This window comes from Pelodiscus sinensis, chromosome 31 (assembly GCF_052426305.1).
Source record: "Pelodiscus sinensis isolate ZL-2025 chromosome 31, ASM5242630v1, whole genome shotgun sequence".
NCBI classification, from domain to species: Eukaryota; Metazoa; Chordata; order Testudines; family Trionychidae; genus Pelodiscus; species Pelodiscus sinensis.
The window spans coordinates 7,222,385-7,249,221 of NC_143082.1; the positions used below are offsets into that span (position 1 = coordinate 7,222,385).

The window sequence follows — 26,837 nt, forward strand, 5'->3', positions numbered from 1 at the left end:
GCAGGACGCACCTGGCACTGGGCGCCCGTGTAGCCGTGAGGGCAGGTGCAGCGGTAGGACTCCACACCGTCCAGGCAGATGCCCCCATTGAGGCAGGGCTGGGACTGGCACTCATCGATCTCATGCTGGCAGTGGGTGCCCGTGAAGCCAGCACGGCAGTGGCACGTGTAGGAGTTCACCCCGTCGAGGCAGGTGCCGCCGTTGAAGCAGGAGCTGCAGGGATGCAGGCAATTAGCTCGATGCCCTGTTTTGCTTCCCTGCTCCCTCTTCCACCGCCCTCCCCTGCTGCTCCCCACGCTACACCCTCTGCCAGGGTCCCCACGGCTCTCCTAGGCTGGGCACTGCGGGAAGCTGGTGCCCGGAGCCCCAGGCGCTAGGCTCCCTGACAAGCCTTGCAGACGGGGTCCCGGCAGCGGGGCCAGGGGCTCACCTGTCGGTGCAGTCCTGCACGTTGTGCTCACAGTGCAGGCCGGCCCAGCCCGGCGCGCAGGTGCAGGTGAAGCTGTTGACGTAGTCGGTGCAGGTGGCGCCGTTGCGGCAGGGGCTGCTCAGGCACTCGTTGGCCTCGCTGGCGCAGCGCGGGCCTGTGAAGCCCGGCAGGCAGGTACACAAGAAGGAACTGATGCCGTCCTGGCAGGAGCCACCGTTCAGGCAGGGGTCTGTGGGCAGGCACATGGGAGGGTCACAGGGGCCTGGGGTACGTGGCCACTCCAGGGCCTCCAGCCAGGACACCGCACTGGGAACACCCCTCCCCCCAGCATTCAGGCAGGCACATGGGAGGGTCACAGGGGTCTGGGGTACGTGGCCACTCCAGGGCCTCCAGCCAGGACACCGCACTGGGAACACCACCCCCCCCCCCAGCATTCAGGCAGGCATGCGCAGGGAGACAGTCACCTCCCCACCCCTGCCATTCCCACAGCCCTTCCCCACTCGCTCAGCCAGGCCCCTCGGGAGGGAGCAGCTGCTGGCCCCCAGCCCCCAGCCAGGGGGGAGGGGAAGGAGAATCTGCATGAGCAGGGTAGGCGGGTCCTGCGGGAGCCCTCGGTAAGGGTCTGCCCAGGACAGGACAGCCTGAGCCGCCAGTGGGGAACGGCCGGGTGACAGGGACAGCAAGGACGTGGTGGGAAACGTCCAATGAAGAGCGCCTGCGAGAGCCCCCCCACGCCACAGCCCCACGCTAGGCACCGGAGCAGCGCTGCCGTGAGGAGAGCGTCCCCGACAGGCCCCTGCTGGCGGGGCTGGGCCGAGCGCGCGGGACCCTGCCCCCACTCACTGGGGAAGCAGTCGTCGATGTCTGTCTCACAGGCGGGGCCCGTGTACCCCGGGCGGCAGGCACAGCTGTACCCGCCATGCAGGTTGGTGCAGGTGCCCCGGTTCCGGCAGGGGCTCCGGTCACACTCGTTCACGTCCACGTGGCACCTCTGACCTGGCGTGGCAGCAAAGAGAACAGGTCAGCGCGGGCAGGGCGGGCAGGGCGGGGCGGGCGTGAGGAGGGGCCGGTACCTTGCCAGCCTGGGGGACAGCTGCAGGAGAAGCCCTCGTAGTCAGGCGTGTGGTCGCAGACCCCCCCATTGGCACAGGGGTTAGGGGAACAGGGCGTCAGCACGTTCTCGCAGTTGCGGCCTGCAGGCAAGGGGGCGATGGTGAGAGCAGCTCCAAGCCCCAACCAGAGTCAGCAGGGCCCCCCAGGACCAACATAGGAATTGCCCTGCCCCCGCCCACTCTCCACCACAGGGACCCCCCCCCACCTCATTCTGCCAGGCCCAGCCCTACCCCCGGCCCAGGCGCCCGGCTCGGCCCCAGCACCTGTGTAGGGCAGGTCACAGAGGCAGGTGTAGCTGGCGATGCCGTCGATGCAGGTGCCCTTGTTGAGGCAGGGGCTGGAGAGGCAGTCGTTGATATTTGTCTGGCAGTAGGTGCCTGGGGGGAGATGGAGATGAGTGGGGGGAGGAGGGGCAGGTTGGGGGCAGGGCGGCGGGGGAGGGGGAGGGGGACGTACCCTGGAAGCCCTCCTTGCACTTGCAGCGGTAGCCATTGACGTAGTCGGTGCAGGTGCCCCCGAACTGGCAGGGGTTGGACTCACACTCATTCTTGTTCAGGTCGCAGTTGGTGCCGGCCCAGCCCGGCTCACACTCGCATTTGTACCTGCAGGGGAGGGGGCATCAACGCAGGTCCTGCCCCCGGGCTGCCCGGGAACTGGGTCCCCAGTGAGCGTTGGGTGGGCCCGTGTCCTGGAAGGGCGCAGTGCTGTGCCCAAGAGGGGCCGGGTGGGCAGGTGCAGCACAGCCCCCAGGGTGGACAGCGCTGCCCTGCGGCGGGGCGGGCAGGGCAGGGCAGCTCAGGTGGGCAGAACGCTGCCCCCAGGGCAAACGGGCACAGAGCAGGACAGGTGGGTGGGGACAGGGCTGGCAGGCATAGCGCTGCCCCAGGGTGGGTGGGCACAGAGCCGAGCAAGCAGGTTGGGACAAGGCTGGCAAGTGGGGACAAGGTGGGCGGGTGGGGGCAGGGCAGGTGGGTGAGGGCAGGGCTGCCCCGGGGTGGTTGGGCGCAGGGCAGGGCAGGCGGGCGTGGGCAGGGCAGGCGGGCGTGGGCAGGGCAGGTGGGTGAGGGCAGGGCTGCCCCGGGGTGGGTGGGCACGGAGCAGGGCAGGGCAGGTGGGAAGGGGCAGGGCAGGTGGGTGAGGGCAGGGCTGCCCCGGGGTGGGTGGGCACGGAGCAGGGCAGGGCAGGTGGGCGGGGGCAGGGCAGGTGGGTGGGGGCAGGGCTGCCCCGGGGTGGTTGGGCACAGAGCAGGGCAGGGCAGGCGGGCGCGGGCAGGGCAGGTGGGTGGGGGCAGGGCTGCCCCGGGGTGGGCGGGCACGGAGCAGGGCAGGGCTCTCTCACCCATTGATGTCGTCACGGCAGGCGCCGTGCACGCAGGGGCTGCTGCTGCACTCGTCCACCTCGGAGTAGCAGTGGGGGTCGTGGAAGCCCTCGGGGCAGAGGCAGGTGAAGCCGTTCTCGCCGTCCACGCAGGTGCCGCCGTTCTGGCAGGGGCTGGACGCGCACTCGTTGATCTCCACGTTGCACAGGGGCCCTGAGACACAGGCTGGCTTGGCACAGGGACCACCAACGGCCAAGCCCCCCCGCTCCCCATGGGCCAGACAGGGCCTCTTCCTCCCCTGCCCCCCCACAGAGCCAGGCCCCCACCTGCCCAGCCCGCCAACACCAAGGACCCTGTCCCTAGGACCCCGCTTGCTCAAGCAGAGCTCGGGGGAGAAAACAGGAGGGCACAGAGCCCTGCCCCTGCCTGCCCCAGCCACCCCCACAGAGCTAGGCCCCACCCCAACAAAGCCCCATGGCCACCCCCAAACAGACCCCCGTGCACACCCGTGAAGCCGGGCTTGCAGATGCAGTCGTAGCGGTTGATGCCGTCGCGGCAGACGCCGTAGTCACAGGGGTTACTGGCACAGTCGTCAAAGTTCACCTCACAGTTCACGCCTGGGGAGAGAAGCCACCTTAGGCCCTGGCCAGCCGCCACCCAGGAGCCCTCACCCCCATGGCCTGGCCAGAGCAGGGCGTGTGGGCTGGGGGAGCAGGAGCTGGGGAGGGATAATGTATCCGGGGGGTGGGGGGGGGGGGTGCAGCACGTGCCCTAGCACCAGGCAGGGGGAGCAAGGGAAACCGAGGGCAGCGGATGTGCTCTGGGACTGGGGGGAGGTGGTGTCTCTCAGGCAAGGGTAGAGCATGGCTAAGGGAAGCCAGGAGACTCAAGGAGGTGGGGCGGGGCCATGGCCTGGGGTGGACAGTGAGGGGAGAAGCACAGGCACATGGTAGGGAGGGAACACTGTGTGTGTGGGGTGGAGTGGGCTGGGGCCACAGGGTAGGACACCAGCCCCTGGGAGTGGAGTGGGGAGGCCCATGGGACAGCCCCGGCCCTGCCCCACCTGAGGTGCCAGGCAGGCAGTTGCACTGGTACTTGTTGATGCGGTCGATGCACTTGCCGCCGTGCTGGCAGGGGCTGCTGTGGCACTCGTTGAGCTGGTTCTCGCAGCGGTAGCCGGTGTAGCCGGCGGCGCAGGAGCAGGTGAAGCTGGCGATGCCGTCCAGGCAGGTGCCGTGGTGGCAGGGGTCGGGCGAGCAGTCATCGATGTTCTTCTCGCACAGCGAGCCCTCAAAGCCTGGGGGGAGCAGGGCGCTTGGATCACAGCCTGGCAGGGGGCAGGGGGCCAGGGCCAAGTGACACTGGGGTGGCCCAGCGCCTACGTAGGTAGCGCCCACCCCCCCACCTGGGACAGACTCCGGCAGCTCCCTGCTTGTCCCACCTCCAGCCGCGGAGGGCCCTGGGCTGCAGAGCCGCCCTGGATTCACACCCTCCCCTTGACAAGAGGCACAGCCCCATTGGGTGCAGCCCAGTCACAGGCAACCAGCCCCACCCATCACCAGCCCTGGGCCGCCAGCCTCCAGCTCTGATGGGGCAAGGGGCACCCCCCTAGAGTGTGACTGGCAGGAGGGTCCCAGTATTGGCACCTCACCCCCTCTGCTTGATACCGACACACCCCGTCCCCCCGTGGCAGCACCTGCCCCAGTCTGCTGGGGGGTCTTGGCCATGTCTGGGGGAGGGGCACCACTGCCCCCTGCTGATGGCAGGAGCGACTGTGGCCCTGGGGTACGAGCTGCCCAGCCCATGCAACGGTTCTGGGGCGCCGGGTCTCACAGCAGCCCACACTCACCCTCCGTGCAGCGGCACTCGTAGGCATTGGGCCGGTCCACGCACTTGGCGCCGTTCTGGCAGGGCGTGCTGGCGCACTCGTCAATGTCGATCTGGCACATGGAACCCGAGAAGCCTGGGCACAGGAAGGCAAGGGGCTTGGACGTGTGCAGGGGGGATGCTCCTCCCTGAGCTGATGCTGCCCCGGCCAAGCCCCACGCTGGCTGGCTGCGAGCAGAGCCAGAGCTGGGGTCTGGGTGGGTCAGGCTCCCAGGCTGGAGAGGGCCCCCCCCCCCGCCTGTCCTGGGGCGGGCCAGCTGCACGGCAGCTCAAGGGAGCGCTGGCTGGAGCATCGCGGGACACAGATGTCGGGCAGAGCAAGGAAACCTTGGCCAGGCCAGGGCTGGGGGAGCAGCCCATTCTGTATTGGGGGGGCACCGCTGAGGTGAGGGGCAGCTCACACTGAGGAGCCAGGGGGTGCCCTGTTGCCTGCCTTTCTGGGGAGTGCAGCTTGGAGCAGCTCCAGGCAAAGCCCCAGGCCAGGGTTGGGGGGCAGGAGTTGGGAATGGGGCAGGGTCAGGGAGTGGGACTGGAACGGGGGCTGGGGGAACGCAGAGCCTAGGTGTGGGGCAGGGCTCCAGTGGTGGGGCTGGCTGTGAGCGAGCTGGGCACCATCCTGCCCCAAAGGCAGATGCTGTGCAGGCTCATGGCACAGGCTCCTCACTGGGCCTGCTCCCCTCCCCCACACGTAAAGTGGGCTCGGGGGCTGTGTGCCAGCCAGGGCAGGCAGCCCCAGGAGAACAGGGAGAGCCACAACCTGGCTGTCCATCAGCCCCACAGGGTGCATGGAGGGACACTTCCCCAGAGTGCTGCCCACTGCTGGGCCCCATGTTTTTCCATGGCCCAGCGTGGGCTGGGGGCTCGGTGCCTGCCCGCCAGCCCCACGCCCCGGGGGGAGCCAGACTCACCGGAGGGGCAGGTGCAGGTGAAGCCGTTGACCCCGTCCCGGCAGACCCCGCCGTTCACACAGGGGTTGCTCTCGCACTCGTCCACATTGATTTCGCAGAACGTGCCGCTGAACCCTGCCGCCAGAACCCAGAGACGGCGTTAGAAACGGGCAGGGGTGGGGGGCAGGCCACACATGGGGCAGAGGAGGCAGGGACATGGCAGGCTCTGTGGGGCAGGGCAGAGCCATGGGGCCGGGGTGGCAGGCTCTGTGGGGCAGGGCAGAGCCATGGGGCCAGGGAGGCGAGGAAGTGGCAGGCAACAGGGGGGCAGGGCAGTTCTGTGAGGAGGTCACAGGCTCCGCAGAGGACAGTGCTGGGGAAGCAGCAGCCAGTGTTGGGTCAGGGCTGCACCATGGGGCACAGGGCCTGCGGGGGGCAGTCCCAGGGAAGTGAGATCCGCTGACGTGGGGGGTGGACACACAGCTCGGGGCCGCGGCACAGGAGCTCTCAGCCCCAGGGGTGCGGGACAGCAGCTGACAGGTGCTGGAGAAGCAGCTGAGTGGGGAGCAGGGGTGCCCAGGCTGCAGAGAGCAGAACTAGCCCTGCCCTCTCCCCTGCAGTCCCATTTCCATGGACCCCTCCACCCCATGGACCGGCTCCTGTGGGGCAAGAGGGCGTGGCTCCTCCTGCAGCTGGCTGGGGGGGGAAGGGAAGGGGTCAGAAACACAAAGCATCGAGAGCTCCTGTCCCCCACAGGAAAGTCTGGGAGCCTCCACTGCCCATACATCCCCAAGCCCCTGGACCCACAGATCTAGGCAGAACCCAGCAGCCTCCAGCCACAGCCTGGCAGGAGCCCCAGTGCCCACGAGGGCCCCCTACAACACTGCCTGGATCGGCGGGACTCCCGGGCTCAAGCACAGGCAGGGCATTTCATGGAGGTGAAACATTCGCCCAAGTGCCCAGGCCAGTCAGTGGCAGAGCTGGGGAGACAGAATCCCGGAGTCCTGCTCCCCAGGCCTCCTGCTCTACCCACTAGGCCCCGCACCCCTCCAGAGCTGGGGCTAGAACTCAGAAGTTCCGACTCCCAGGGCCCTGGGCCCTTCCCAGAGCTGGGGAAGCGCCGATTCGTCCCATGCTCCGAGCTGAGCGCCATGCGTGGCCCGGGCGCGGCCAGGCAGTATCTGTGGCCTTGTTTTGTGCCATTCCCCCATCCCCACACCACTAGTGCAGGCATTGGGGCAGAGGCTCTGTGGCTCCTGCCTCCTCTTGCTCCCCAAGGGGCATATCCACCCATCCCACTGGGACGCCCAGGCACCAGTGTGGCACCCGGGGGCTGGGCTGGGGGAGAAGGCCGAGCGCCCAGCGAGCGCAGTGCCGGCACTGCCCCTCCCCCACTCTGGCCTCACAAATGGCTGAAATTAACGGACGATTCCTCCCCACAGGGGGTGGCAGGGAGACAAAAAGGAGCAGCCCAGCCCTGCACAGGCCTCCCCCGCTCCCTGCCCTATTAGTATTCCACGCACAGCCCCGCGCTCCCACCGTCTGGCTGCGGCTTCGCGCCCCGTCCCACCAGCACCTCGGCGGAGGAGCCAGCTCAACAGCCCGTCTGCCAGTGCCTAACTTGAGCCCGGCCCCGGCACCTCACTGGCACCGGCACCTCACGGGCACCAGCACCTCACGGGCACCAGCACCTCACGGGCACCTCACCGGCACCTCACGGGCACCAGCACCTCATGGGCACCGGCACCTCACGGGCACCTCACGGGCACCTCACTGGCACTGGCACCTCACAGGCACCTCACGGGCACCTCACTGGCACTGGCACCTCACAGGCACCTCACGGGCACCTCACTGGCACTGGCACCTCACGGGCACCGGCACCTCATGGGCACCTCACGGGCACCGGCACCTCACGGGCACCGGCACCTCACGAGCACCTCACGGGCCCTAGCACCTCACGGGCACCTCACGGGCCCCAGCACCTCACGGGCACCGGCACCTCACGGGCACCTCACGGGCCCCAGCACCTCACTGGCACCTCACGGGCCCCAGCACCTCATGGGCACCTCACGGGCCCCAGCACCTCATGGGCACCTCACGGGCCCCAGCACCTCACGGGCACCAGCACCTCATGGGCACCTCACGGGCCCCAGCACTTCACTGGCACCGGCACCTCATGGGCACCTCACGGGCCCCAGCACCTCACAGGCACCTCACGGGCACCAGTACCTCACGGGCCCCAGCACCTCACGGGCCCCAGCACCTCACGGGCACCTCACGGGTCCCAGCACCTCACGGGCACCTCACGGGCCCCAGCACCTCACGGGCACCGGCACCTCACGGGCACCTCATGGGCCCCGGCACCTCACGGGCACCGGCACCTCACGGGCACCTCACGGGCCCCGGCACCTCACGGGCACCGGCACCTCACGGGCCCCAGCACCTCACGGACACCGGCACCTCATGGGCCCCGGCACCTCACGGGCACCGGCACCTCACGGGCACCGGCACCTCATGGGCCCCGGCACCTCACGGGCACCGGCACCTCACGGGCACCTCACGGGCCCCGGCACCTCACGGGCACCTCACGGGCCCCAGCACCTCACGGACACCGGCACCTTACGGGCACCTCACTGGAACCTGACGGGCCCCAGCACCTCACGGGCACCTCACGGGTCCCAGCACCTCACGGGCACCTCACGGGCCCCAGCACCTCACGGGCACCGGCACCTCACGGGCCCCGGCACCTCACGGGCCCCGGCACCTCACGGGCCCCTCACGGGCCCCGGCACCTCACGGGCACCTCACGGGCCCCGGCACCTCACGGGCCCCCGGCACCTCACGGGCACCTCACGGGCCCCAGCACCTCACGGACACCGGCACCTTACGGGCACCTCACTGGAACCTGACGGGCCCCAGCACCTCACGGGCACCTCACGGGCCCCGGCAGCTCTGGGCTCAGCACCTCACTGGCACCTCACGGGCCCCGGCAGCTCTGGGCTTGCTGCATGTGTTATGCTTGAGCCCTGGCAGATCCTTCATTCCAGTTTAGCACTGCAGCCTTCCCTGCCAGGCCCCAGCCCCAGGACCCTGCCATCCAACTGCCAAGGGAGGGGACCCTCCTCCTCACCCCAGCTGCCTGGATTTCCCCAACAGTCCTCAGCTCCTGGGGAGCCAAGCTGAGCCAGGATTCCCAGCTCTGGGCAGGAAAGCAAAGCAAGCCCAGTCAGGGTCTGCCCATGGGGAGCCCTGGCACAGAGCGGACCCAGTGCCCATCTGGCAAGGGAGTTGGCTACAGCCAGCTGGGATAGGGCTCTACATACCCACCCTGGCTGAGTCCCAACCAATTCACTGTGGGGGGTTCGATGACGCTCTGCAGCTGCCCTGGAGGGCGGGGGAGGGGGGAAGAGTCACCCCTTGCTATGAGAGGACAACGCTCACTGCCCCGAGCGGGGCCGAGAAGCCAGGGGTCCTAGCTCCCCCAGCACTTGGTGTCTTGGGGGAGAAGTGACCCTGTCCCCGGGCCATCTGGCACTCGGAGTCCCGGGATGTCTGTGGCGGAGGGGCTGGTCTCCCCTCGAGATGGGGCCCCGACCCTCGCACACACGGGCTGCAGTTCAGCAGCTCTGGGGAAGGCCCAGCTGGGCGCCTGGCGGGAGGTGCAGGAGCGGGCCCGGGGCACTCACCCGCCATGCAGATGCAGGTGAACTCGCCGATGCGGTCGAGGCAGGTGGCGTCGTTCTGGCAGGGCATGGACAGGCACTCGTTGATGTCGGTCTCGCAGCGGGGACCCGTGTAGCCGCGCCCGCACTGGCACTGGAAGGAGCCCTGTGTGTTCACACAGCGGCCAAAGTGCTCGCACGGGTTGGCACCTGCAGTGGATGTGGCCAAGTCAGAGCCGGGGCAAGGCCCAGCCCCCGCAAACCCGGCCTCATGCCGGTCCCAGCCAGGCCCCACTGCTTAGCAAAGGGCCAGGCCCCCAGACCCGCAGCCCCCTCCCCGGCCCGGCCCCAGCTCCCAGTCACTGCCACACCATCCTGGCCCAATCGCCCCACCCCAACTCCATCACTGAGCAATGGTCCAGGCCCCTGCTCCCCCACATCCTGTGCCCCAGCATAGGGCCTCCCTCACCGATAGAGCACTCGTCCACATCCTGGTCACAGGCCCCCCCAGTGAAGCCTGGGGGGCAGGTGCAGATGGCCCGGCCATTCACGGGGTTGGTGTCGCAGATGGCGTCCTCGTGGCAGGGGTTGCTGACGCAGGCATCGTCCAGGTGGCACAGGAGACCTGGCGGAGGGATGAAGGGGGAGAGGGGATGTGGGCAAGAGTGGGGCAGCCACCCTACAGGAGCCCAGCTAACCTGGTCCTCAGGGAGCAGAGGGCCAGCCCCGTCTTGTCAGGCTGGGGTAATGCCTCCCATCCTTCCTCTCACCTGCACACACCAAGCCATCCCCACCACCAGCAGCCAGCCCTAGGCCTCACCCCCAGCCATCCTAGTCCCCCACACAGGAACCCCCGCCCCCAGCAGCTGGCCCCCAGTCACCACCCCCAGCCAGCCCCATCCCCCCCACACCAAACCCCCTGCCAGCCAGCCCGTGTCCACTGCATACACCCGCCAACACCCCCCAAGCCAGCCTCAGACCCTCCCACCCTCTTCCACTCCTCACCCCCACTCAGCCAGCCCCTATCCCTTTGGGCCCCACCTAGCACTTCCCATCTCCTTGGCCAGCCCCTACGCCCCCCACAGACGGTCAAGGCATGGGGGGGAGAATCCCAAATCCTGAGATGAGAGGTGCTAGGAGCTCCGCAACTGGGCCGAGCCGGCCGGACCCTCTGCCTCCCACCTGTCTTGCCCATGGGGCAGGCGCAGTAGAAGGAGGCCACACGGTCGTGGCAGGTGGCCCCATTGAAGCAGACGGCCGTGGCACAGTCGTCGATGTTTTCGCTGCAGCTCTCGCCCGTCCAGCCGTTGACGCACACGCAGGTGTGCCCGCCGTTGGTGTTGAAGCAGGTGCCCCCATTGTGGCAGGCATTCGGCTGCAGCTGGCATTCATCCACGTCCTCCGTGCAGAACTGGCCTGCGGGAGACGGGGGCTTAGCCTGGGCCAGCCAGCGCCCCTAGAGGGGAAAGGCCCCATTCCCACCCCAACAGCTAGCCAGAGCCCTGCTCTGGGGCTGGTTCGGAGCCAGCGCCCCTAGAGGGGAAAGGGCCCAGGTCACATTCAGGGTCCCAGGGCAGCCCTGGGGGGCGAGACACAGTCCCTGCTGGCTCTGAGGCTGCGCTGCGGGTGGTGGGCAGCGGGGGTTAGCTCCTGCAGCCGAACAGGGCGTGGGGTGGTACCTGTCCACTCGGGCGGGCACTGGCAGTTGTAGGTGTTGACCCCATCCACACAGGTGCCCCCATTCAGACACTTGTGGCCCGGGCAGTCATCGATGTTGATCTCACAGTTCTGGCCTTCGAAGCCTGCAGGACGAGAGCACGGCCCAGTCAGCACGGAAAGCGCCTCTGCCCACACCCCAAGCCCGCTGCCCCTCCCCCATACACACACAGCACCCCGAAGCCCGCTGCCCCTCCCCCATACACACACATAGCATCTCTAAAGCCACTGCCCCTCCCCCACGCACACACAGCACCCCCAAGTCCGCTGCCCCTCCCCCATACACACACATAGCATCTCCAAAGCCACTGCCCCTCCCCCACGCACACACAGCACCCCCAAGTCCGCTGCCCCTCCCCCATACACACACAGCACCCCCAAGCCCGCTGCCCCTCCCCCATACACACACATAGCATCTCTAAAGCCACTGCCCCTCCCCCACGCACACACAGCACCCCCAAGTCCGCTGCCCCTCCCCCATACACACACAGCACCCCCAAGCCCGCTGCCCCTCCCCCATACACACACATAGCATCTCTAAAGCCACTGCCCCTCCCCCACGCACACACAGCACCCCCAAGCCTGCTGCCCCTCCCCCATACGCACGTAGCACACTCAAGCCTGCTGATTCTCCCCCACACATACACAGCAGCCACAAGCTTGCTGCCCCTCTCCCACAAAGCTCCCTGAAGCCTGCTGCCCCTCCCCCACGCGCACACAGCTCCCCGAAGCCTGCTGCCCCTCTCCCCCCCCACACACATAACACCTACAAGCCTGCTGCCCCTTCCCCACGCGCACACAGCACCCCCAAACCCACTGCCCCTCCCCCACGTGCACACAGCACTCCCAAGCCCGCTGCCCCTCCCCCATGCGCACACAGCTCCCCCAAGCCCGCTGCCCCTCCCCCACGCGCACACAGCACCCCCAAACCTGCTGCCCCTCCCCCATGCGCACACAGCACCCCCAAACCCGCTGCCCCTCCCCCATGCGCGCACAGCTCCCCCAAGCCCACTGCCCCTCCAAGCCCGCTGCCCCTCCCCCACGCGCACAGCTCCCCCAAGCCCGCTGCCCCCCCCACGCGCACAGCTCCCCCAAGCCCGCTGCCCCTCCCCCACGCGCACAGCTCCCCCAAGCCCGCTGCCCCTCCCCCATGTGCACACAGTACCCCCGAGCCCACCTCCTTCCCGTGCACACAGTGCCTGAGCCCCCTCCCCACACACCCATGGGGACCCCAAGCCCGCTCCCCTTCTCCACACACCACCCCAGAGCCTGCTGCCCCCCTCCATGCAGTGCCCCTGAACCGCTACCTGCCCACATGGACCACAGGGCCTGGTCCCCCCCCGCACAGCCCACCAGACTGTACCCCGCCCATTTCCCAGGGCCAGGCCAGCTGAGAGGACACAAGGTTTGGCAGGAGCACAGCCGCAGCTTACACGAGAAGGGCAACGTTATTTAGGAGTGGGGAGAAAGGGACAGTGTGAGCTGGGAAGGGGGCACAGGGGAGGGGTTGGCCCAGGGTGGGGAGGGGCTGCCCTGCCTTCCCCACCAGCTCTGTCGCGGCTGCTCTCCCGGACGCTCCCTGGAATTGTTTCCTTCCTGGCCAGTGGCCCGTGCTCCCCTGGCGCCACTTACAGCTTCCGATGAGGTTCCTGCGGGGCCGCCAGGCCTCTGGCACACGCGCCAAGGCAGGGAGAGCCACACCCCCAACCCGCAGAGCTAAGGCAGGGTCTGTCCCCCCATGCGGCCCAGGGGGCTGCCCGGCCCCCCCCACTCACCCGGCAGGCAGGCGCATTCGTAGCTGAGCTCCCCGGTCTGGCGGCACGTGCCCCCGTTGAGGCACTGCGAGGGCGCGCAGGGCGTGTAGACGCTCTCACACAGCTGCCCTGTGAAACCCGCCAGGCACTGGCAGCGGAAAGAACCCGGCGTGTTGAAGCAGGTGCCCCCATGGCGGCAGACACCGGGCGCCCGGCACTCGTCCACGTCCATGCGGCAGTTGCGGCCCTGGTAGCCCGGCGGGCAGGTGCAGTTGTAGCGGCTGTTCCAGTTGGTGCAGCGGCCCCCGTTGGCACAGGGGTTGTTGGCACAGGCATCAGCCAGGGAGCAGTCCTGACCTGGGGAGAAGGGTGAGGCCCTATGGGTGGGGCCTGCTGGGTACCCCAGAGAGCCCTCCCCTGGGCAGCACCTCTCCCCGCCAGGGCCTGTGTGCCCAGCCCTCCTCCCATACCAGCATTGTTCAGTCTGGTTCTGGTCCCCTCCCCCAACTCTCCTAGCCCGCCCATGGCCGCCCCCCAATTCCCCTAGACCTGCATAGCACGGGGTCTCCTCTGCAGCCTGGCCAGAGCCTAGCCCCTCCTCCAACCAAACCGAGCTGGGCCCCATCCCCTCCCCCAGTTCCCCTAGACCGGCCCCTCACCTCGGAAGCCCTTGGGGCAGGCACACTGGTACTGCACGGTGCCATCCTTGAGGGAGCTCTCACACATGCCCCCGTTGGCGCAGGGTGACTGGTGGCAAGGGTCCTGGAACTGGCAGCGCTCCCCAATCAGCCCGGGCTGGCACCTGCAGAGAGGGGGTGCACTGGTGTAAACCCCTCCTGGGGAGGGGGGGAGACTTAGGCAAGCAGCTGTGCCCATGCAGGAGAGCCACAGCCCATCCCCACTGCATCTGGGCACCTTCAATACCACATCACCTGGGGCAGCACCATGGAGTCTCCAGCTGCTCTTCCTTTCTGGACGGGGGGCTACAGTCTAGTCATTTCCTTTGTGGCACTGGTTGCCTTGGAGGCAACCCACCCCTCCTTTCACCCGCACACACCAAACCATCCCCCTCCCCCAGCAGCCAGCCCTAGGCCTCAGCCCCAGCCAGCCTAGGGGGGAGATGTTTCTCCCTGGCCTAGCTCATCCCCCCTCCCCCCACCCACTGAGCGCTGTGGGTGCCCAGCACCAGCCATGGGCACTCGCTGCCAGAGCACATCCGTCCCTGCTATCCCCAGCCCTGCGCTGCATCGAGCGCCCCCCCGGCTATTCCTGCCAAGGGGCACTGCCCCTCCCCCGCGCTGAGAGCGTACCAGTGGAGCCCAGAGCTGCACCCTGCCCCGGCCGTGCCGGCACCCTGGCTCAATAGCACCCACTACACACTGGCTGTGCGGAGCAGGCAGCAGCCAGGCCAGGCCCCCTCCCGGACACACACACACCTCAGAGCTCATCTGCGGGGAGCCCGCTCCCAGCAGAACCTGGCCCGGCACCAAGTCCACACCGCCCCCGGGACAGCCTGGCAAAGGGCGCCCTGCCCCGCCCCAGCTTCACCTCCTGGGCACAGGCAGCAGGAGGGCACAAGCCCCCCATGTTCCTCTCATGCAGGGGCCCTCAACGCTGACCCAAGGGACTGAGCCAGTGCAGGCCCAGTGCCCCCAGCAAGTGGGGCCAAGCAGCAGCAACACATGCTGGCAGCTCTACCATGGCGCTGGGGACCAGGCTCCCCTGCTGTGGGGGAGGCGACAGGAGAGGCTGACCAGGCTCCTGCAGGGCTCACAGGGCTGGGTCCAAGGCCCAGAGTGCAGGGGCTATGGGGGGGAGGGAAGGGGAGGAGAGGCCTGCCAGGCTGAGCCAGGCCAGACAGGGCCATCCTGCCTCCCAGCCCCAGGTCTGGGCTCACTCCTGATGACAGCTCAGTGCCCAGGATGGGCTGGGACCCTGGGCGCTCACCTACAGGCTGGGCCAGCTCCAGACACCCCACAATCCTTCCCCCTGCTCCAAGGGCCTCCTCCCATCTCAAGCTCAGCTGCAGCCCTAGCCACCCCCTCAGGTCCCCTGCTCTGAGGTGCCCTGCAAACCAGGCCCACATTGCACAGGCAGGGGAGGAGGGGCTGCAGCAGAAACAAGGGGCTCTCAGTTCACCGCATGGGGTCTCCTATCCGGCTCTACAGAGAACCCCCCGCTGGACAGGCTGGGCCTGGCGTAGCTGGAGCTCCCCTCTCAGTCTGGCTCTCGCACAGATACCATGGGAGAAGAGGGATTCCCTCCAGGCCTGGATTACACCAGCCCCACAGAGCGCTGGGCCCTCCCCAGGGGACCCAAGCCCTGCCCCACAGAGCTGGGGCACGGCCCACCCAGCGGGAGGAGAGGACAGCATGGCGCTAGAGCACGCACGGTGCTGGGGGCACACGTGGGGCGAGGGATGGTGATGGGTAGCGCAGGCCCAGCCCTCCCACTGCCAGCCCCACGAGCCCATGGGCCCCAACCAGGCTGGGCTGACACCCATGACCCAATACGGCCTGCGGGAACTCCTCCCCCTCCCCACCTGGAGCGCTGGTCCCTGCCTGACCCTCACACCCTGGAGCCTGCAGATGGCAACACCTGCCCCAGCAACGGGCCCCAAGCAGCCCACCCCACAGCTCCCCGGGCACCAGCATGCACCAGGGATTCCCTGCACCCCCTACGCCCAACTTCTACCCCCTTTTTTGGGCAGCACTGATGAGATGCCAACTCCCCTCTCCCGGCATGCGTGTGGGTGGGGCGCTCCAAGTGCTCTCGCCCCACCACCCCTGGCCTCAGGAGAGCCAAAGGGGACGGTGTCCCAGCTCAGGAAGTGGAAGGGGAGCCTGGCCCGGTATCCCTGCACCTGGCAGCACCCTCCCCCGCAGGCAGAGCCAGGCTCCCACGCTGGGCAGGCAGCCCCCCTTCCCAGCCCTGTGGCGACGCTCCTGCCTGCTCAGGTCTGGGGAGCGGAGCCTGCTGCTTGGGGCCGTGATTCAGCAACTCCGCTGCCGCGTCACCCCATGAGTCACCCCGGCGGCTGCCATGTGGCCCATGCTGCAGGAAGGACGGGATGCCCGTGGGCACAACCTCCCCCCAACCTCCCAGCCGCAGGAGGGAGCAGCCAGCTTCACAGGACAGAACGCAGGAGTCCTGCCTCCCCTTGCTCTGACCACCAGGCTGCACTGCCCTTCTCCCCCTTTGCCTGGCAGATGGGAGCTGCCCTGGAATGTGTCCCTGCTGCCCTCGCCCCCCCACTCCACTTCCATCATGGCACCAGAGCCCCCTCATCTCCCATCAGCCCCTGCCCAATTCTGTCCCCTGCCCACATTCCCTATGGCCCCTCCCCGTCTATCCCCACTCCTCCCCCCAACTCCCAGCAGCCCCCACTCCAACCCTTTACCCCACTTTGCACCTCCCCAGGTCTCTGGTCCTAGTCAACTCCCCAGCTCATTCAGCACCCCCTCCTTCAGCTCTTGGGCGGGCAGGACCCAGCATAAACCCACCCCAACTTCTGGCCCCAGGGCGCCGGGCAGAGGGACCCAGGCTGCAAACCCAGCTCCAGGCTGGTAGGGCAGGGCCCATGGGGCACATGGAGCCCAGGGGAGGAGCCGACACACTAGAAAGGGGGGAGAGACAGATTACAGGTGGGAAAGGAGATACACCCCCTCCCCGCCTGCCTCAGCTCAGCTCCAACCCGTTTGACAGGTTCCAGCAGCATGCTGAGCCAAATTGTAAGGAGAGCCCCCAGCCACTCCTCCTGCCCCCTGGCGTGCCTGTCTACCCTCTCCCCCGGCCACCCCTCCTGCCCCCTGGCGTGCCCTGTCTACCCTCTCCCCCGGCCACTCCTCCTGCCCCCTGGTGTGCCCTGTTTACCCCCTCCCCTGGCCACTCCTCCTTCCCCCGGCGTGCCCTGTCTACCCCCTGGCATGCCCTGTCTACCCCCTCCCCCAGCCACTCCTCCTGCCCCCTGGCGTGCCCTGTCTACCCCCTCCCCCGGCCACTCCTCCTGCCCCCTGGTGTGCCCTGTTTACCCCCTGGCTACTCCTCCTGCCCCCCTGGCGTGCTCTATCTACCCCCACCCCAGACACTCCTCCTGCCCCCTGGCGTGCCCCATCTACCGCCTCAGCCACTCCTCCTGGCCCCCAGCCACTCCTCCTGCCCCCCGTGGCATGCCCCACCTACCCCCCCCAACCACTCCTCCTGCCCCCCGTGGCATGCCCCACCTACCCCCCCAACCACTCCTCCTGCCCTGCCCAGCTTCTCCTCTCAGAGCACAGAGAACCAGGCTCCCAGTGAGAGGGGCTGGGGTGCTGCACCTGTTTGGGCACTGGGCCATGGCAGCGTCCAGGTGGCGCTCCGGCCCCACACTCCAGCCCATGATTTGCAATGGCCAGGCAGTGCAGCCCCAGCCAGATCCTGAGCCTGCTCCAGGCCAGGCAGCGCTGCAGCCGGTGATTCACCTGTTCTGGGCGGGGCAGCAGGAGGCCCAGCCACCTGTCACATTCCAAGGCAGGCAGCAAGCAGAGGGAACCTGCCACTGGGAGCCCAGCACCTGCCTGCATAGCGGCTGTGCCGGAGCCTGGCACTAGGGGCAGCAAGGACCGGGCGAGGGCAGCGCACCAAACTGTTCAGCTATTCCTGGCTTGCTCGCCAGGAAGTGGTGGGCACAGGGCCACCCAGGCTGTCTGTGCGGAGCCAGCCACTGCCCCAACCAGGCGCCAGCCACTTCCCCCTGGAGCCACGTCCTGGGAGAGAGGTCAGAGCCGGAGCTGCCCAGGGCCCTGGACCTGATCTGGTTCCAACGCCCCAGCACCAGGGCCCCTAGCCCTGCCCTGGAGAGAGGCATCCCAGACACATACCACCTGCCTTGCCCCTCGGACGCCCCCCCCACCCAGTCAGGCAGCATGTAGAGCAGGGGAACTGGGAGTCAGGACTCCTGGGTCCTGCCCACGAAGCAGGCTTGACGACACCCACTAAGCTAGGCAGCTCACCAGGGCTCCAGGAGCCTGCGGGCGCACAGCAGAGCAGACGTCCCGTGCACAGCAGCAATTGCCGTGCCACACCTGTGCCAGGCACGACAGGAGCCCTGCTCAGCAGGCAAGGGACTGCCATGGCCCAGTGCCACCTTCCCTTTGTTCCCAGCCCTTCCCCCCAGCAGCTGGAGTTCCTGGAGTCTGAGCATAGCCCCTCCCCCTTTACAACACCCCCACGGGGGAAAGCACCCGGCTACCTTGGGGCCTGCAATCCCTCCCACCAGCCCCTTCCCAGGGTACTGGTCCAAGTGAGGCAGGGGAACCCCCCAGCCTCCCTTCAGGTGCTCCCACTGGCAGGGCTGAGAACCAGGAAACTCAGCACACTCCTTCCTGGCCTCTTCCACACAGGCCAGTTGTTCCAATAGGTGCAGCGGACGGGGGCAGGGGTGTCAGCCCAGTCACCCTCGCCTGATGGGATCAGCCCAGCTTGGGAACAGCCCAGGCCTCACGTGCCCCCCACCAGCACTGCAGATCAGCAGCTGCTTCCCTTCCAGCGCCGTCTGCAGCCGCTGGGATCAAATGACTCCAGGGCCCCCGCGCAAAGAGGCCCCCTGGTCTGGGAGACTCTGGCAAGGAGGCCGGGCAGGAGAATCTGCCCCCCCACGACAGGAAGTGAGGAGCCGCGGGGGGGGGGGAGCACACGTCACTGCTGACATTGTGCTGAAATCTGGGATTGCAACAGACACTGCAGGAAGCAAACAACAGCTTTGGGGGGCAGCTCTCAGCCCCTTTTCCAGTGGGGGGGAGGAGCAGCACTAATGCAGCACAGCAGACAGGACGCACGCCTGCCCCACAGCACCTGAGGGATTCATGGGGAAAGAGAAAGTCCGCGGCATGCCTCCCCCTCCCCCCAAACCTGGACCCTCAGAGCCTCTACAGCATCCGCACCCCCAGCAGGATGAAGTCCCCGTCTGCCCACTCTGCCCCGGGAGCCAGCAGGGGCAGCCAAGGGCTGTGCCCTCAAGAGGAACCATTCAGCACTTTGCCCTCCTGTCCCCCACTGACCTCCCTGGGCACAAGCTTCACCTCTGCCCCTCCAGCTTGTCCTGACCTCGGCTGGAGGCCTCTCTCCTGCCCCTGTGTACCAGCAAGCATCACCTCGCCTCCCCCTCCCCAGCAAAGGGTCGCAGGGCTGGGGGTCTCACAGACCGACAGACACCTCCAGTGGCAGAGGGAGGCCTCAGCTGACTGCCTGCTGCGGCTCCTCATTCCATACGGAAACTCATCCGCCTGTCCCCACACCCCCACTGCCAAGAGCTCAGAGCAACCCCCCACTGCCAAATGCTCACAGCCCCAGGCCACCCACCCAGGTTTGCCACTGGGGCTTGGTGCCAGGATCTCCACCCCCCCTCCTCCCCGCCTGGCACCCCCAATCATAGAATCACAGGGCTGGAAGTGACCATCAAGTGACCAAAGCAGGACCAGTCCCAACTAAATCGCCCCCAGCTCTTTGAGCAGGGTTGTGCCCAGCACGGTGACAGGGCTGTGGGTGCCCAGCCAGGGATATGCACCAGGTGACAGCACAGCAAGATGGGGCAGAGCCGGGAACAGTGCCCCAACCTCTAGAACCAGGCTGGGGACGGTCCAGCTGAGCACCTGGGCTGCACTGCCCGTGCTCCTCATGGCCCTGCTACAGGGTACACCCCCCCAACCCAGCCCCGGGTTGGTTCATCCCACAAGTAATGCCCCAGCACCATGGAGCCTATCATGCCCACAGCCCCGTGCTGGGCGGCAGCGGGCACGGATCTCAACCCACAGGGCAGGGGTCACTTACCTGCAAGCTGCCTTCCCGTTGGAGTAGAGGATGCACTGCCCGCCATTCTCACAGGGCATGGAGCCTTCCAGACACTGCACAGCTGCAGGGAGAGACAGAGAGGGCCCATCAGAGCAGAGGAGTGGCCCCTCCCCTCTCTGATCCCTGGCACCCAGCAGCATCAGGGTGGGGACATCAAGGCACTGGGATCCAGACGGCTTCCTAGCACAACCCCCTGACCCAGTTGCTCTTTGCTTCCCAGTACCCTCACCCACCCCCAAATGGTCCTTGGTCCAAGCCCAGGGAACATCAGCATGCCCCATCAGCGAGACGGAGGTGGCAGGACCCTGCCCATCCCCCCAAGGCCCTCCCTGAAATGATCACCAGCAAAGCTGCTCCCAGGGCTGAGCTGTGAACCGCAGCCAGCCAGGTTCACACTAGGGGCCATGCCGACACTGGCGCTAAGCCGGGCAGAACAAGTTCCATTCCAGGAGCAAAGGGAAAGGGCAGACACCCTCCCCCCCTCCCCCATCCCCAGGAGGGGGCAGCTGACAGACAAGTTACACTCACAAGGAGAATATTTAGCTTGAGAAAAGTTGTGAGACACCCCACCACCCTGGCTCCTAATGCCATCCAGTGGGGGGGGGGGGCAGGCGCTGGCGCTGTCCAGGGCTCTGGGAGTGACCTGCAGGCCCCAGGCAGATGCTAGGGCCTTGAACCCCCTGGGGCCAAGGGGACCAGGACCCACAAGGAGAAGAGCTAACATGGGGCCGTCAGAGCCCCAGAGCCCAGCCAGTGTCTTAATCAAGTGTCCAGGGCCTGCCCTGCTAATCCTTGCCCCTTCCCAGGCCCCTCTTGCCAAGGAGGCTGGGCCATGCCAGGGCTACAGCCAACACAGAGCTGGGGGTCTCAGTCCCACCCACCCCCAGCAGGGGACAGAGCAGCATGGCTGGGGGGGGGGGGCGACTGCCTGAGGCTCCCTGACAATTGGGCCAGGAAACCTCTACCCACAGCTCACCCCCCAGCCAGCCCTGCCACAGCCAGGTTCCTACAGCTGGGGGGAGCCTCAGCCTCCCTGTGCCAGGCTGACAGGGACCTGCTGCCAACCCTGGCTGGAGCCAATCTGGGGGTGAGGGGGCACAGCACCTCCCCTTCCAGAGCCCTGGGCAGCTCCACCCACAGACCACAAGTGGGTCGCTGGCTGGGTTGCTAATGGGACTCACTGGAAGAGTGGGGCACAGCCCCACCCCCCAGCTCTTCTGGGGACCTGACTGGATTAGCCCCCTGAATAAATGGGGACCAGACACCTCTGCCCTGTGACTGCAGCTCCAGGGCCTGGGAAGGAGCTGATCCCAAAGGGAAACCCAGCAGCCACTTTTCATGGCTGGGGAGCAGAGTGAGGCACAAACTCAAAAGCCCCCTTCCCCTCCAATGAAGAGAGACAGGCCAGGCTGGGCCCCACAGGCCACGTGGGGCTCAGGGGCCTCGCTTCTTCCCCCACCAGCCATTTCCTCCAGACCCACTTGGAGCGAGCTGCGTGCCCAGCACACAGATCAGCTCCCAGAGACAATGCAGCCCCCGCCCCTCTCCCCCACTCCAGCCCCGGCTCCGCCAGGCAGCCCCCAGAGCCAGCGCTGCAGTGGAATTCGCTCCGCAGGCCGGCCAGCCCCCCTCCACACACGGGTGGCATCCGATGGTGACGGCTCCTGCTCCCACCCTGAGCCCTGGGCCCCTTCACCCACGGCACCAGCCCTCACCCCCCAAGGGCCCAGGCACGGCAGCCTTGGGAGGGGGCAAGCTGCCGAGAGGCTCGTTCTCTGGGGGAGCTGGTGCCAGGAGGCGGCTCGGCCCCGCAAAGAAGCCCCAGCCTGTCAGGCACAGAAAGGCCGACACGTCTGAGGTGCCACAAGCCGCGCAAGGCCCCCACAGTGGAGCGGAGTCAGTTCCACACTGGGCCGCGCGCAATGGAGGGTCCCCGTGATACCCAGAGTAGGCCCGGCAGGGGTGCCTAAGATGGGTCCTATCTTCTTCCACCATGCAAAGGGAATGGGGGAGGGGTCCTAGAACATTAACCCCTGGGGTACCAGATCCAACCCCCCATCTGCAGGCAGGCTGGAAGGAAGTGCAATGGGGCAACCTCAGCATGCACCCACCACAGGCCCCCAAAGAGGACACCAACAGGAAATTGAGGCACAAAGATAGGAAGGGGGCTATCCACAGTCCCCCAGGGAGTCAGAGGCAGAGCTGGAAGGGATCCCAGGAGTCCTGACCTCCAACCCCACCTCCCATTCTATCCCACTAGCACCCACCCCCCCTCCCCCGCTAAACAGCAGCAGCCGAGGCCCCATCACTGCAGAAATTCAAGGACAGCAGAGATAAGAGGCTGTGGGAACGCTGGGGGAGTTCAAGCTGCCAAAGGCAGGGTCAGCCAGGGTGACCCTGGAGACTCCGCTGCCCTGGAGGGCTATGGGATTCGGGGGGGGGGAGTAGGGGGAGGTGAGAGGCACCGAACGACCCCCCCTCCATACACACCCCAATGTAGGACACCCTCACAGCAACCCCCACTCTGACACACTGCTGCCAATACAATACACACCCCCAGCCCCGCAGTCTGGGGCCCAGTCTCCCATCGCTCAGCACTAATCCTGGGGGCTCACAGGCAGCAGGGGGCACCATGCCCCACCCCAGCACCTGCATTCCCCTGCCACCAAGGTGCTCCCACCCCCCACGGCTGGGACAGGGAGTGTGGGGCTCCACCCCCCAGAACAGTGCATGCTGGGACACGGTCCTCAATCTCTGGGCATTGGGGCCCACACACTCTCCTGATGGGCATGCCTGGCAAAGCAGGGCACATACCACCCTGGCTTCTGCTGCCCAGCAGCCCCACCTACCACCTGGGATCCCTCCCACAGGCAGCCTGAGCAGGCCCACTTAAGCTACAGCCCAGGACAGTAGATACCTCCCAGTTGCCTGAAGCGGGGGACTCCTAGCCCCCAAGGGCCGGTCCAGCTCAGGGCATGCTACAAGCAGGATCCAGCCACTCAGAGAGGGAAAGGGGGAGATGAGGCAGCCAGCACTCCTGTGTTCTCTCTGCTGACAACTGGGCCGGTCCCCTGCCTCTCTGAGTCATTTCTGCTGAGGCAGAAGCAGCCCCAACCAGCCACCTCTCTGGCATTTGTGAAGCCTGGTGAGCTCAGGGTCCCAGGGAAGGCTCAGCCAATGCCCCAGGCTGTTGGTCAGGGACCCCACTGCTGCACCTCCCAGCTCCCCAGGGCGGGGGAGGGCTGTTCTTGCCAGCCAAGGACCCACATATGGACCAGAACTGCCTCTCAAGGGATAGCGGAGCTGGCACCCCTGGCCCAGCAGTCACAGCCCACTGCCCCCCTGCGCCACCAGCTCAAAGGCTAGTGGCTGGCTTAGGAGAGCCGGGGCCTCTCCCATCTAGCAGATGCCATCTATGATCCAGCTCCAGAGTGTGGGGGAGTGACTGGTGTGGGAGACAGGACCTGACTTCCAAGGCTCAGTCCTGGCATCTACACCCGCTCCACTGGCCCCAGGAAACACCCTTCAGTGCACTCCATGGGCCCAGAGAGACTCACCCATGGCAGGGGAAGGGGTCAGCATTGCTAAAAGCCCATGAATTCCAGGGTACATTTGGATGCTGTCCTGCATAAGCTGCAGGGAAGGGGGCTCCCTAGCTAGGCAGAGAACCCTGAGAACGGGTCCCCACTGTCCTGTCAGCTGGGACAGGAGAGTATGTGGCTCCCGCTGGCCGTGCTGGGGCAAGCCAGCCCCCCAGCCCCACACATCCCAGGCTGGTTGGGTCCCTGGGTCTCCCCCTTGCTGCAGCCAGCGGCTCTGTGGGAGGAGTGTTTACAACCGGATTAGACAGTGTGATTGTTCAGGCAGCTCCCGGGCCCTCTCCAGATTCCACAGCTCTCCAGCTGCCCGGCGCTTTGTTCCCAGGCTAGCAACGCCTGGGGAGAAGAAAGGGGCAGGCGAGTGAATGGCCCAGCCGCCAGCCCTCTCCTGCATCTGGAGGGGAGGCAGCTGCAGGGCTCTGAGTGCTCCCTGAGCACAGCCAGCACCAGAGAGGGGCAGAGGCCCACAGACTGGGGGGGGGGGGAAGGAGACAGAGGCCAGTGCCCAGAAGAGGTCCAGGGGACACAGACCCACTGACACCCAACTCCTGTCCCCGCCACATCTTCCAGGACCTTACAGCCCCTTCGCTGAGGGGCCAACATCAGCTGGGGCCCACACAAGCCATTGCATCCCAGAGATCCTGCACTACAGACACAGAGGAGCCAGACTGGTCAGGGAGTATAAACACATGGGGAAAGTCCTGGAAAGAGGCAAGCTCAGTGGAGCAGGAGCATTTCTTACTCCTCATAACACAAGAACTAGGAGGTCACCAAGTTTAAAATAGGGATGTGAATGGTTAACTGGCTAACTGGCAGGGGCTGGACTAGCCCCCTGCACGGAACGACAAGCCAAGGGACTGCTGCAGCCTGGAGGGGCCCAGCGTGCTCAGGCAGGGGCACGCTAGCATAACGTTTAACCAGTTAACTGATTAAACGGGATTTTACATCTTGAGCTTAAAACAAACAAAAGGACGTGTCTCTTCACACAGCACACAACCTGTGGAACTCCTCGCTAGAGAACGTTGAGAGAGCCAAGACCAATAAGGTTAAAAAAAGAACTAGATTAAGTTCATGGAGGGCAGCCAGGATGGGCAGGGGTGGTGCCCCTGATTCTGGTTGTCAGAAGCTGAGAATGGGCAACAGGGGAGGGATCACTTCATGATTCCCTGTTCTGTTCACTCCCTCTGGGGCACCTGGTGCTGGCCGCTGTCGGCAGACAGGACAGTGGGCTGGATGGACTTTGGTCTGACCCAGTCTCGCCATTCTCATGTTCTTACCCAGAAGCAACCAATCTGAGGCCAAGCTCTCCCTGCCCTTGTGCAGCCCCGAAGGCTGGTGAAGGAGTTTCCAGCAGTAGAAGCTCCAAAGGCCTTGTCCTCACTCGGGCTGTGACATGGGCTGGGCTCCTTTCCCTAGCAAGGATGCTGTCTGGGTTTCTCTGGAGGCTAGCTCCTGGCTCCAGGACTGAGATGCTCCAAGGTCCTGTGGGCGGGGGGGTTGCCACCCACAGCCTGGGCGGGAGAAGGCTGGCCAGACCCCTGTCTAGCAATGGGGCCACACGCTTCTGAGGAGCCAACGGCAGGGCTCCTGCAGCGCAGCAAGTTGCTCAGCAAGAACAATGCTGGTCTATGTCCAGCCAGGCGGGGGTGTGTGTGCGTGTGTTAGACTCCACTCCAGGGCATCCACGACCTGCAGCAGCCATTCCAGAGGCCCTGGGCCCATCCACGTGTTCCCACAAGCTGGGAGCGCAGTAGCAGGACGGCCACCCCAGCCGAACAAACCAGTCGAGCGGCTTCGTGGGCGAGTGAAACCCACGCTGAATAGTAACCCTGCGCCGTATTTACCTTTCACAGCGATTCTCTCATCGCTGGCACATTGCTGCGCTGGCAAGTCAACGCACGACACCCAATTAAATCATCTTATCTCCCTTAGGCATCACCTCGATTCCCAGCTCGCGCTAGTAAGCCCGGGCTAGCTGGGCTCCCAGGCTCTTGCTGACTTTGCCACTTGCCCGGCCCAGCCAGGGGAGGCCAGATCCCCGCTGGCCCAGTGTGGAGCCCCCTAAGCATTTTAAGTTCTCTCCCCACCTCCTGGGTGCCCCGAATGCCCCAGCTCGGCGGAGAAGCCGGGAGCCCAACCCGGGCAGTTCTGGGAGCACCCCAGGATGGCGCCTCACAGCAACTTTCCAACCAACATGGAAAAGTTTGAGCATGGGGGGTGGGTGGGGGCCGAGACCGGAATCAAAGAAGCGGCTGGAGCATCTGTGCAGCACATCAGCCCCCCCACTCCACAGCTGCACCGCCCCAAGCGCCATCCGAGGAAGGTCAGCCCCCCTCAGGAAGCCATTTCATGGCAATCCCAGACAAACCCCCGGCCTGGGGTCCTGCCCTCCCCCCCCAATGCCATGGGAGCCCCACGGCGCCTGGCTCGCGGAGATTTCCCGGGCGGGAGGCCGAGGGCAGACTGGGGGAAGGGCGGGAAGGGGGAGGGAGCCGGCTGGGGAAGGCCGAGGAGCCGGATCCGCGCTCCAGGGCCAGGTTTCCCCGCGGGCTGGCGCTGGCTGCGAGGAAAGTTTGTGCGAGTCAATAATGAAAGAGCAGCGCAGGATTGTTCCCCGCCGCCTCAAATCAGTGCAGCGAACTCCCGGCCCCGCCGCCGGGCAGGGGCCGCGCAGCCCCCTCCCCCGAGCGCGCTCATACAATGATATTTCTTTGTGCGCTGACACCGCTCCAGCCCCTCTCCCAGCGCAGACAGGGGAGGGGGCTCCGGGCAGGGGCAGAGCCCGAGACGGCTCCATCCCCGTCCTGGGCCCCCATTCAGCCGCTGATCCCTGCCGGGGGGCCCGCGCGGCGGATTCCTGGCTTTTGACACCCCCGAAAAAAAGTTTGGCAAAGTTTGTAAAGAGGAAGCGAAGGGCCCAGACCAACTTTCCCCGCTTCCCGGCGCCCTCTCAACGCCAATCCCGGGGCCCCGAAACCGCCAGGACCCCCAAACACCGAGAGAGGACCCCGAAAGCACCCCAATACCGGGCCAGAGCTCTCCGGGGAGGGGGGCCCCTGCGCTCGTAGCTACCCGAACCCCGCTTACCCCCCCGCCGGCGGACCCCTCCCCGCACGGGGTTCCCCCTTACCTGCTCCGGCTCCCAGCTGCGCCAGCAGTGCGATGCCCAGGAGGCTGCCGCCCAGCAGCGCCCGGGACCCGGCCCCCGAGCCCATCCCGCTGCCCCGCTGCCGCCCCCGCCCTAGAGATCCATGGAGGGGCCGCGAGCCCCGCGCCGCAGAGCCAGACACCAGCGCGGTCAGGCTGCCTCCCTCCCTCCCGGACCCTGGGAAACTTCCCCCGCCAGCGGCTCGAGTCCCGGCCCGGCCGCCCCTCCTCTGCGCGGGGCGGGGCCCGGCCGCCACCTCCCCAGGCTCTCACGCCGCTGCCTCCTCCCTCCCCTCCCGCCAGGCCGGGCCCAGCCCCGCGCTGCAGCCAGCGCCCCCTGCCCGAGCCGGAGCCGGCGCCGGCAGGTGGGGGCTGGGCGGGCTCCCCCTCTGCAGGCGGGGCTCGGGGTCCCCGGGCTCCGGTGGACAGACGGGGCGGGGGCTCTGCCGGGTAAAGGCCCCCGTGGCAGAGGGCTCCAGAGGGGCACAGGCCGGG

The 26,837-nt window shown here is 66.9% G+C and overlaps 1 protein-coding gene across 1 annotated transcript in view; it reads right to left on the reverse strand.

The window, feature by feature from the left end:
* NOTCH3 (notch receptor 3) overlaps positions 1–26,546 on the reverse strand; it is a 41,637-nt gene extending 15,091 nt beyond the window's left edge. The window contains exons 1-19 of the mRNA XM_075902167.2: positions 26,326–26,546; positions 19,576–19,657; positions 13,428–13,570; positions 12,790–13,125; positions 10,978–11,100; positions 10,481–10,714; positions 9,768–9,923; positions 9,323–9,508; positions 5,658–5,771; positions 4,712–4,825; positions 3,926–4,159; positions 3,369–3,479; positions 2,883–3,075; positions 2,000–2,145; positions 1,807–1,920; positions 1,504–1,623; positions 1,274–1,426; positions 431–659; positions 12–213 (exon numbers count right to left, since the gene is read on the reverse strand). Of these exons, the coding sequence (XP_075758282.1) occupies positions 12–213; positions 431–659; positions 1,274–1,426; positions 1,504–1,623; positions 1,807–1,920; positions 2,000–2,145; positions 2,883–3,075; positions 3,369–3,479; positions 3,926–4,159; positions 4,712–4,825; positions 5,658–5,771; positions 9,323–9,508; positions 9,768–9,923; positions 10,481–10,714; positions 10,978–11,100; positions 12,790–13,125; positions 13,428–13,570; positions 19,576–19,657; positions 26,326–26,410 (3,075 nt within the window). The 5' untranslated portion in view covers positions 26,411–26,546. The remainder of the gene's footprint in view (positions 1–11; positions 214–430; positions 660–1,273; positions 1,427–1,503; positions 1,624–1,806; positions 1,921–1,999; positions 2,146–2,882; positions 3,076–3,368; positions 3,480–3,925; positions 4,160–4,711; positions 4,826–5,657; positions 5,772–9,322; positions 9,509–9,767; positions 9,924–10,480; positions 10,715–10,977; positions 11,101–12,789; positions 13,126–13,427; positions 13,571–19,575; positions 19,658–26,325) is intronic.
* Between the last annotated feature and the right edge of the window lie 291 nt (positions 26,547–26,837).